The sequence below is a fragment of the Pteropus vampyrus genome, unplaced genomic scaffold (genome assembly GCF_000151845.1).
Source record: "Pteropus vampyrus isolate Shadow unplaced genomic scaffold, Pvam_2.0 Scaffold360, whole genome shotgun sequence".
In the NCBI taxonomy this organism is placed as follows: domain Eukaryota; kingdom Metazoa; phylum Chordata; class Mammalia; order Chiroptera; family Pteropodidae; genus Pteropus; species Pteropus vampyrus.
The window spans coordinates 843,529-855,706 of record NW_011889141.1 but is presented as its reverse complement, the minus strand read 5'-3'; the positions used below and the strand labels follow the sequence as shown (position 1 = coordinate 855,706).

The 12,178-nt window shown below is 38.8% G+C and overlaps 1 protein-coding gene across 1 annotated transcript; it reads right to left on the bottom strand.

The window, feature by feature from the left end:
• Positions 1-8,481: 8,481 nt before the first annotated feature.
• On the bottom strand, positions 8,482-9,429 carry LOC105305036 (olfactory receptor 1440-like). Its single transcript, XM_011379465.2, has one exon. It carries the CDS (start codon positions 9,424-9,426, stop codon positions 8,482-8,484), a length of 945 nt encoding a protein of 314 aa, XP_011377767.1. The 5' UTR covers positions 9,427-9,429.
• Between the last annotated feature and the right edge of the window lie 2,749 nt (positions 9,430-12,178).

The following is a 12,178-nucleotide window of genomic DNA, read 5'->3' as shown; positions in this document are numbered from 1 at the left end:
GGAGGGGAGAGAAATTATAGGAAAATGATAGAACAGTCCAAAGGTAGAACAGATATCCTGGAAAGGAGTAAATTCTCCATCACTGGAAGTAAATAAGGAAAAGATATTACACTTAATAGTGACAATCTCACTTGTATGTGGAACTTAGAAAAAAAAAAAGAAAGAAAAGAAAAACCAAACTCATGGAAACAGAGGAGAAGAACAGGTTGGTGTTTGCCAGAGGCAGCTGGGTGAGGTCGGAGAAAAGGCTGAAGGTGGTCAGAAGGCACGAACGTCCAGTTATATGATAAATAAGTTCTGGGGACATGATGGACAGCATGGCGACTGTAGTTAATAAATATTGTATGTTTAAGAGTTGCTTAGAGAGTAGATCTTAAAAGTTCTCATCACAAGAAAAAAATTTGTAACTATGTGAGATGATGGATGTTAACTAAACTTATTGTAATCATTTCACAGCATACACATATATCGAACGATTATGTTGTACGCTTAAAACTAATACAATGTTCTATGTAATTTATTTCTCAATAAAACTAAAAAGAATAAAAAATAGACTCTTAGAAAAAGAGAGTCTGAATCAGTCGACCTGATAGATTCCTTAAAACTCTCAGATTCTATGATTCTGTGAAATAAAGACGAAGAGAAGAGAAATCAGCAGGCCTCCACTTTTGGTTGTGTGCACGGGGCCTTTGCATGTTTATCTCAGAATATTCAGAAGATATTCTCGAATACATTTTCAGATGAGAGAATGGAATTTTGAAGAAGTGTTTGCCAAATATGCGGAAAGATTGTGGCAAAGCTGGAATTCGTACTTAGGACTTCCAAAATCCATAGTCCATGCTCAAGTCCTCTATACCCTACTGCCACTCTTAAGGACATAAAAAACAGGTGGCAAGGGGGCGGAAAAATCACTTGATAGACTTCATTTGCCAAAAGATCTATGTGCGGGGAGTTTAAAAGAAAATAATTCTTCCTGTTCGACTAGGGCCAGATTTTCCTCATGTTTGTGTTCTGTTTATGATGTACCGAATATCGAACTTGAAGAGATTTGAAGTCTGTGTGTCTCGGGGAAGGATATGCAAGGAACAGAAGGCAGTGGGCCTTGTGCAAGCCCACAGGACACTGCGGCTTCTTTCAAGGATTTGTGAAAGATGGCGGCCACACCCTGTTTGTGTTGGCAGCTCTTCAGCTTGCATCCAGATGAGAAAAATCTGCAGTTTCCCTTCTCTGCTCCTAACCCCCACCCGCTTCTCCTCTACCAGGGACACAGTCTCCTCCTGTGAAGCTAAAATATTATATCCTCCCCCAATTCCCAGGCCTGGGCCTTACGCCTACATGCTTGGGTCTCTCTAAAACTCGATATTCATCATAGTCAATGCAGTCATTTATCTGCAATTAATCTTTACTAGATTAAAAAATAATAATAAAAACGAAAACAAACCTCTTGAGTCTTACTTCTTGTTACAGAGTGACGGGTGTAAGGCTAGGGTGCTGGAAGATTGTGGTGTTTTGTTTTTTTAATTCCTCCCTCTCTCCTTCTCTCCCTCCCTCCCTCCCTTCTTGCCAAGGCAAAATTTCAGAAAGGACACTTCTTCTTTTACATTTACAGAATATAAACATCATCGGTGGAATCAATGAGGTCTCCCAACACCTCCACCTCAGCTCTTTTCATCAGATGGTTTTAACCTAGTTGTTCATGATCGTCCAGCATCTTCTAACTGGTCTTTTTGCCTTCAGACTCTCTCCAGTTCAACCTTCTTCCTTAACAAGCAGGTGGACCTCCCTAAAACACAGATCCAATCATGTCTATCCTTGTTCAAGAGTATTTGTTCATTTGTTGCTGCTCACTAAGAGCTCAATGACATTCAAATTCCTTACCTCGAGGCCTCCAAGCCTTCATCACCCAGTGATGCTTGATGAACATGGCATAGAAATCAAAGGGGAAAAAAAAATTAACAAAAAGCCCTTGGATGTGGCAAGAAGGAAGAAAGGTCTGATCTTCCCAGCACAGTTTCAATAGCCCGTGAATCCCAGATCGGGTATCTGGAGTGGGCCTCACGGGGGGATTTGAGTATAGCCAGGTGCTGAAGAGAGTGAGTTGCCAGTTTAGCAATGAAAGAAGAGGAGAGGGGAGAGTTGGTACAGCATCCGGCAATGTCACGTGAAAGAATTCTCCTTATGGGAGAACCCGGAATGGGTTTGGAGACTGAAGGATAGGCCCCAGAGATGGTCGCTCTGAGGCAGAGGTCTCGGTCATGACTGCTCACCAGGTCACAACAGTCATGGGCAGAACCAAAAGTTAAGCGCGTTCCTCCAATCACCAGGAACAAAGGAAGTCTACGTGAGAACACAGACACGAGGGGCAGTAAGAAAAACGAAGAACTCGGAATCAGGAAGGGAGGGGCTTGATGTAAGAGGGAGTGGTGCTGAGGACAAAGTTATGTTTTTGCTTAAAGCTGGTCTTGTCTGCCTTTGCAAACAGTCGTTTCTAGCTCACAGACAATGACACGAAAGTTATTTATTTTTCTGGATCCAGGGTAAATGGAGACAGTGTTCTCTGGAATTTATTTTCAGCCTTAGATCTATAAACCAGCATGACAAAACCTAGATAATAGTTGCCCAATCACATATGTCAGACAGATGTGGCCCTCCAAACACAGTGTCTATTGTCTGTTCTTTAAAGAGACTCTGATGCTTCAGTCCTGTTTGAAGTGATGGGAAGGGCAGAGCCTCTTTTGGGAAGCCTTGTTGCTGTGGTATCCCCTGCTGAGAGAGCCTACCCAAAGCCTTTCCTACAGAAGCCTTTCTGAGATCAGGAACATGGACAAGCATGGAGCCACTGGGACTCATGCAGCCAATTAACTGTCCTACATTGCAACACTGAGTTGTCCCTTAAAATAGACCTGAAAATAGTCCAGAGCTGATGTGACTTGAGAAATGTACAACCACCCTGAACTGGCTCGATCTTAAAAGTAGCATTTTTTCATCAGGGCTCAATTCCAAGAAGAGGCAGCTGTGATCAGAGGCAGGAAGTTAGGATGATAAATGTTCACTGAAGAGCACCATCCAGCTGGATCCCAGATGGTGGGAAAGGCCTTGTCTCTGAGAGGCCATAAAAAGCCAGATGAATAGGGGACACGTCTTTCTTTGTAGATGTTGATGGTGTATGCAGGCGAGAGGAAGAAAGAAGAGACAGCTATGGGTTATCAAGTATCTGTTTATTTTACTGAATCATTAATTAGTCTTAAAAATTTTTAATTAGTCTTGAAATTCTCTGTCAGATGTGGCACATAGAAAGAAAGATTCCCTCTGTGCACTGCCTATATTATATCTTTTACTAAGGTCTCAAGACATCACTCTTCTCAAGCTGATCGCCCATGGGTTTGGGTAGTCATCTTAAGAGAAACCACACATGGCTAGGGATAGCAAGGAACCACCTACTGCTCACCCACTTTATGGCCTCTCTTCAAGATGAAATTTCAAGCTCAATAATGCAGAAAATAATTCTGGATGGGCTTCGCCTCATTGTGACAATTTCATCCTTCTCTATACATCTCAAGTCAAATTTTATTTATCCCTCTATGTTTAAGGGCAATTAGAAAGATAAGCTAGAAGGTTTCAAGGTAAACATCCCTCTAAATTCCCTAGCTGCACACTGTCTCGACCTCTGTACCTTCAAACCCTATGCCACCACAGTAGCATGATTAGCAGCCCCACCCTAGACCTTACCATAATGGGAAACTGCTCAATTATAAAATCTCAAACTCTAAAACTTCTCTGGACCAAAACTTCCTGTTTTTCTATAGCCCAATTCTCGGTGAATCTATTCTTGGTGACTTCTTGCTCCTCAGCCCCTCCCAAGTTCATGAGTCCTTCATCCTGGCTCTTAGTGGTTCTGACCATCACCCCTCACCATTTTCTTCTTTTTCCAGTACAATCCAGACTTGGGTTGCTGATGGAATCAGCTATTTGAATGTGGCCTCCAACTCACTGCTACATAAAATCTTGATTCCTTTTCATAGTCCTCATAGCCACTCAACCTTTCTTGACTCCCTCGGCTGGATGTGATTTCTCTCTCTTCCTAACTCTCACAGCTTGTACTTGTTTTTTCCTCGTGGCTTCTATCATTTTGTGACTCAGATAATAGTTATGTGTCTACTTGCATTATTTCTCTTGGAGGTCTTTTAGGGTTTTAACTTCTTACTCATCTTTGGTTTCCAGTACCCAGCATCAAACAGATGCTCAGTGGCTGTTTCGTGAATTGAACAGACAATTTTTCTACAAAGGAACCTAGAAAAAATAATAGGTTCATCTGGATATCAACTGCAAAGTTCGGAAGAGGGTAGTTTTACAGAAAAGCAAACTAAAACATACAATGAGGATATTAGTTTGCTATTGCTTATAATGAATTAACACAAATCTAGCAGCTTAAAACAAGAGACATATATTATCTCCTACAGTTCTGTAGGTCAGAAGTCTGAGAACAGTGTAGCTGGGTTTTCTACCTACTGTCTTCCTCCTGAACAGGGTAAGGAAAGATATTGGAGTCCTTTAGCCCCACCCAGCTCTTCAAGCAAAATATCACCTCTTTTGGCATCTTATGAGGTAAGGAGGGAGGATACTGTAAATGTTCTTTTTGCAGATGAGAAGTAATAGGTTGAAGTCACTGGGAAAGAGCTCGTTGCTTAGTTCGAGGGGGAATTTTCTCACAGTCAGAATTTCCTTATATTTTTCCAAAGATAAAAGGGATGGACGAAGAGATTGTGAACCCTCAGCATGAAGACAAGTTTTGAAGAGAAGTATTCATATTTCCTGGGTACAAAGCAGAGGTGGATTATTTGGCCTCTCTCAGACATGGATGCCACAATATTTGAAGCGATAATCCCAGCTAAGGCAGCAGTTATTTGGGAAAAAGGGGTACCTTATGTGGACCACTGCAAGAGAGACATTAACATGCCATCCTCTTAGGTGACATTGGTACACATGCCTGCTTTGACCCTCACCTGCTGCTTGTTTGCTAGGTCACCTCAGCAAGTGTGAAGTGAGGTTCTGCTTACTCATCTATAAGATGAGGGGCTCACAGCCCAGCTGTTATGAAGATCAAAAGTTTGTGGGTGTAAACTATAGAAAGGTACACATAAAGTCAGTAATGTCACCATCACCGCTCAGACCCATTTCGTGCCCCCTCGTCTGCATTAACATCTCAGCTACCATAGTCTTGCAATGGAGCTCCCTTTACCAGTTAATAAAAGTCTACCAGGATTTCACATGCTGGTTCCTCGTGATGAAAATATATCACACATAGATAAGACATCGTTCCGTTCTACTTGCCACTTCATATTAGTTGGTTAACTTGGTCACCTTTGTAGCCCTGTAATATATTCATGGCAATCCATATGTAACTCTACTTGGTACAAGTCAAGATATATTTTAAATGCAGAAAGAGAAATGGCTATTTCAAGGAAACCTATGGGAGATCTATTCATTTCTACTTCTGACCAAAGGGGCTGCTGCCCTCTCCTCTTCCTTAATTCTGCATTTGGCCCAGTTCCATCCCAAGAACACCTACCTGTCCAGTAAATGTCATATTGGTGGATGACATATCTGGACCATGCCACAGCACAACAGGTGGGGGAATTGCAATCCTGGCAGTCATGGTCGATCGTGGTTCTGCCAGACCCCGAGGTCTGAGACCGTGCAGGGCTGTGCAGAAGTCGAACAAGGACACAAGCTTACCTCTTCCATTGGTATAGGAAAGGGCGGCTTCCTTTGGAGGTGGCGACTTCACTCAGGAACAGAGATGGGTTAGTGCTTCCCTTGACTTTTTATTTTCTTAGACCTTTCATTTCTGTGGCACACTTCCTTTTTCTCTTTCATGATCTGATCTCTAAGGAATGAATACCCACGACAGAAACGGTGCCTTCGCAAGGATGTCACCTTCGGTCTTGTGCACGTTCCAGCGTCTTTCCTTTTTCATCTTTCACTTAAACAGCTTTACTGAGATGTACTCCACATATTAGAGATTTACCCTTTGAAGGTGTGCAATCCAGTGGTTTTTAGTATATTCATAAAGTTCTGCGCAACCTAATTTTAGAATATTTTCATGAAAAGGAACCCCATACCCATCAGCAGTCACTCTCCACCCCGTCCTGCCTCGGTAACCACTCACCTACTTTCTGTCTCTATAGATCTGCTTATTTTGAAGAATTCATTAGGATGGAATCATGCAACATGTAGTTCTTTGTGACGCCCTTTCACTTATGTGAACCTTCTGGAAGTTGCTCTTTTTTACAGGTGTTGCAATCCACTGATCCACTACCTGGGATGGCTCTCAGCCTGGGAAACAGGAACTTCTTCTCAACCCCACTTACCCCTTGATCTTCAGATGTCGACTTTCATTCATCAAAAATATTAGAGCACTTATGCAAAATGGGATCTAGGTACATATAACATTAGTTTCCAAATTTAGAATATAAAATAATTGAGGTGTACAGTGATGAACAGAACAACCAAACAGCAGTCAATGCTGAATGCAGAGCTTTAGCCTCTGCCTGGAATCCTAGAAGCTGCCGATCCTTCTTCTGCTAATGCATCGTGGAAAATACATCTTTGAACATGGAATTCGCTATTCTTTATCTCAGAGCGCGGCTCTTCTTGGGCATGGTGCTAAGTTTCTTCCACAGCCTAGAAACCCAGAAAATATTGTGCGGTGGAATTCATAGATGCAGACCATTTCCCCCTAGTACGACATCACATAAGGTACACTTGTTTCACATGTATTTACAAAAAGAGAAACACGCCATACTGTCCAGGGGTCTAATTACTAAGTCTGTCATGACTAATTAACCTCTTATCCTTGGTCGTTCATGATAAACTCCTGCACAGGGATGTGTGTCCTAAACCTCCACATCATACGGATGATTTGAAGACCAAAATTAAAGGGATGCAGATCTTCTGTGGAAATAGGCCCCTCTGACTGAAGGGTCTTCACCCTTCTCTGAGGATTGTGTTTTTCATAATTAAGGAGACTTTGAATTTTACATAATGAAACTTTTTTGCTGGCTATGACACTGACTCTGAATATTATTTCTCTTTGGAGATCTTAATCATCTGTGACCATAAAAATATTAAGGATCTAACAAAGCAGAATGTGTGACACTTAGGAAGTTATTTCTCTTCCTTAACTCCAGTCTGGTGTTCACCTGAGTTCTTGGTCATCAGGCCAAAGGTGAGGGAGGTCTGAATGGAATCACTAACAGATGTTAGTGCTGAAAAAGACATTAGAGGAAAATGAGGTCCATAGCCCCAGATCCAACTTTCCTTGACTAAAGCCTATCGATTCAGCTGTTGTCTAAAAGAACTTTCCCATTCACCTCCAAGCTCCATGAAGTTAAATTCTACCTCGGGAATATAAAGTTTTAGAAGTAGGACCTTCAAAGCTGTGCTGCCTACAGTGGCCCGGAAGGTTTGCTTTAAGTTCTTACTACATGAATACTCGCAGAGATTTTGAATTTCCCTTCTGAATACAGAGGAAGAAATATACACAATGCCTTTTATGGAAATCAGAATCCTATCAGAAGACAAACAATAAGAGTGCTCTTTTTGTCCCAGCCTAAACTCCCCAATATTTCCCTGTGACTTACAGCAATTCCAACTAAGTGTATAAGGAGAAACAGCCAAATCTAGACTTTAATATGCACCAGAATTTCAGTTTCTTATAGCTAATTTCGCCATCCACTTCCCATCTGTTAATTATTAGAAAAACAAATTCCTAATGGAGACTTGTTCTACTGAAAACAAAAGCAGCAGGAACACATTGTCGGTGGTGCCAAAATCAGGCACCAGATCACCCCATCATCAGAGTGCCAGTTTCTGATTCCCTTTTCTGAGTACACAATGAAGATAGAAGAATAAAGATGACTCTATAGCAACAGCAGACAAAGAATTGTCTAGAGATCCCTAAAGAGCCAACTGATCAACCAAACCTTAAATATGACAGAAACCTAAGCATTCCCATTACAACAAATTTCTTTTTCGGGTGAAGATGACAAATCTTTGAGCTGGTATGGTTACTTTTGTTTCAAATAAACACATAAATGGAGAAATTAATCTATAATTTCAAGAGGTTAAAACAAAAAGTTTTAACCTGGCGGCCTTGATCAGAACTGGCACCTTTGGTCCTCAAGGTAGTGTATGTTAGGTAAGGAAGGAATATTTAAGATGAAGGGGTGCATCACCATTACTAGCTGCAAAAGTACTTGTGGGTTGCTTGGCCTATTGATGCATTAGGTCATAGCTGAGGAAGAATGGATATATTGAGCTTTCAGATACTTCTCACGCATTTTCCTGTCTTTATGCCAGTAATGGGTTTATATAAGAAGAGTATAGCAACTGTAATTCAGTCCACAATTAGAAGAGTTATGGGTCAATGTTTTAATTGACATTTTTTTCTGCACTGTACATCTGAAATAAATTCAATAATTAGTAACACCGGGAAAAGATTCTCTTCTTCCATCTGTTTAGGGCATCTTTGATTTCCTTGTTCCTCAGGCTATAAATCAGTGGATTTAGCATGGGGGTTATAATAGTGTATAAGACCGATGCCAACTTGTTTTGGCTCTGAAAATCATCAGAATTAGGATACATATAAACAAAGATAGCTGAACCAAAGAAGAGAGTCACTACTGTCATGTGAGAAGCACAGGTGTTGAAAGTCTTAGACCTGCCTTCAGCTGAGGAGATCTTCAGAATGGTGGCAACGATATGACCATAGGATATCATGATAACTAGGACAGATATGAACCCAAAGATCACTGTGAACATAGACATCATGATTTGGAAAAAAAAGCTGTCAGAGCAGGATAGGACCAGCAGATGGGGCAGGTCACAGAAGAAATGATTGATGACATTTGGCCCACAGAAATGGAGCTGAAGAAAGGCGCATAGTTGGATAAATGAGCTAAAGAATCCAGCTAGATAAGATCCTGCCACCATCTGCACACAGAGAATGGGAGACACGATGGCTGTGTAGAGCAGAGGATTACAAATGGCAGCATGTCTATCATAAGCCATGGCTGCTAGGAGACAGCACTCAGTCAGACCCAGGCCACAGAAGAAGAAGTATTGCACGGTGCACTCCACATAGGAGATGAATTTATGCTTCTTGAAGAAATCCAAGAGCATTCTAGGGGCTATAGTGGACGCATAGCAGATGTCCAGCAAGGACAGATTACGGAGGAAGAAGTACATAGGTGTGTGCAGGTGGGAGTCCATCCTAATGAGGGTGATGAGGCCCATATTCCAGGACACTGTTATCAGGTAGATCCCTAGGAATACTGAAAAGAGGACTGTGGTGAGCTTTGGAAATTCAGAGAATCCCAAGAGAATAAACTTTATAATCTTTGTACTGTTTCTTCCCCCAGTCATTGCATTGATGATGCTAGGATCTGCAGGGAAAGAAGAGAATAAATCTCTAAGTCAGTTGTTATCTCAATTTCTGTTGAAATAAACTACCTTCTACCCACACCGAACACAGAATCAGAGAAATGTTGAGCCATTTTAGAATAACACTGGTTCACTTTGCCCCAAATATCTATAATGGTTCAGTGTGTCAATTTTCCGATATATAAAAGGAGGATAATTACACTTTCCATCATTAACCCATCAGGCTCTTACAAAGACAGAAGAAAGTATATCAACATTTGGAAAACCCTTCTTAAAAGACGCTTTGGAAATTTTAGAATATTGTTAATGGGGTTATAACTCCTGTGCATGGATTAGTGACTGAGAGCATGGCCTTAGATGTCACATAGCTGTTTTTGGTTTATTGACTCTAAACAGGTTGTCTGTTAACTTCCTGCCTAAGTTGCCTAAGTTAATTCATCTTTAAAGCAGGGATAACAATAACAGAACCTATCTTCTAGGGTTTATTTGAGGTTTAATTAGTTCCATTATGTGCAATGTGTGCCATGCATATAATATAGTTTTGAAGCACTCTTTTAGTTTGTGAAAAACTTTTAAAATTTAAATTTTAAAGGATTGGTCAAACAGATAACTTTCTCAGACTACAATGTGATTAAGTTAGAAATCAATAACAAATTGGTAATTAAGAAACGTAATTGGAAACTAGTTACATATTTCTAAACTATCAGAAGTCAAATAATAAATTATAATAGAAATTAGAAAATATTTGTAACTTAAATATAAAGAAAAATATTATTCATCAAATCTTGTGGACTTTTTTATTGAAAATTTATTTTTTACTGAAAATATTTTATTGAAATTGACAACACAACATCGTATAATTTTAAGGTGTACAATGCGTTGATTTGATATATTTATATATTGCAATATGACTACCATCATAGCTTTAGCTAACACCTCTTTTACATACCATAATCATCTTTTCTGTTGTAAGAACACTTAACAAATCTTGTGAACTTAACTAAAGATGTACGTAGAGAGATATAGATGTATTAAATGAGTGTAAAAGATAAAAACAAATGATCTGACTATAATTCATAGACAATTAGGAAACAATAAAAATTTAATTAAGTATAAAGAATTTCAAAATAATACAACAAAATCAAAAGTTGATTCTTGATATGTCAGGAAAGTTGATTCTTGACTTTATTGGTGACACCAAGTAAACCAAAATTTTTAAAAAACGGAAAAGGGGATATAACTCTAAACAATTTTCTGTCAATAAATTTTAAAACTTAAATAAAATGTACAAATTCTAGGAAAATATAACTTGCCAAAATTGACTCGAGTATAGAAAAATCTGAATATTCTATAAATACTAGAAAAATTGAATCAATAGTAAAACTTTTCCCATGAAGAAAACTGCAGACTCAAATGGTTTTATTAGCAAGTTGTACAAAAAATTAAAGGAAAACAACGATTTCAATCATACACAAAATTTTTCAAAGTATGGAAATCTGAGCAATTTCTAACTACTTTTGTGGGAGTATAACTTAATACCAAAAACCTGACAAGGATGGAATAATAAAGAAATATTATAGCCATACTCACTTACAAACTTAATAGATTAGAAACATCTTAAACAAAATTTTGGCAAATTGAACCCAACACAAAATAAAAATAATACAACATTATGAACAAGTTGGGTTTTTTCCAGAAAAGCGAGATTGGTTTAAAACTAGAAAATCAGTTAATGTAATTCATCAGTTAATGTAATTACAAGATTAAAGAAGGAAGCAATATAATCACCTAAACAGATAAAACTAATAAAAAACATATATGACTTTTAAAAGATAGCGAATAAGGGAAATATTTTATTCTTGTAAAGAAAGCTTACAACCAACCTCAGTAAATTACATCCTCAATGGTAAAATATTGAAAGCATTATCCTCAGGGTCAAAACAAGGAAAACATTGCCTTATCTTTAAACTAGTTTTAATCGTGTCAAAAAAACAAAGCAAAACACTATCACATATTTTATTAATCTTTCATTTACATATTCTAATTAGTGTAGCAAGGGCAGAAGGACAATCAAATTTTAAAATCAACTTAAGTGAAGTATAATTTATACACAATAAAATGTATAAATTTTAAGTGTGCAGTTGACAAATTTTTTCACCCATTTGCATACCACCACAATTAAGATGTAGATCGCTTCTTTCACTACAGAATATTCCCTTGTGCCTTTTTCAATTCAGTCCTCTTTGCTAATCTCTTGCCATAAGCAACAACCAACTGGCATTCTGTCCCTATATATTAGAATTGCCCGCTCTGGATTATTCAAAATAAATAGAATAAAAATGTATGCACTCTTTTATGTCTGGTTTCTTTCATTCAACATAATGTTTCTGAGATTCATCCATGTAGTTATGGTCATCAGTAGTTTGTTCCTTTTAACAGCTGGTTAATGGTCCATTGTATGTATATACCATAATGTGTTCACCCATTCACTTATTAATGGACTTCTGGATTGTTTCTAATTCTTAGCTTCATAAATAAATATTTTATTGAAGAGGCTTTCCTTTCTCCAGTGTATGTTTTTAGCTCCTTCGTTGAAAATTATTTGCCCATATATACAGGGGTTTATTTCTGGGCTCTCCATTCTGTTCTATTGGTCTGTGTGTCTCTTTTTCTCTTTTGATTATTGTCACTTTTTAGTATGATTTGAAGCCAGGCAGTGTGATATCTCTGGCCT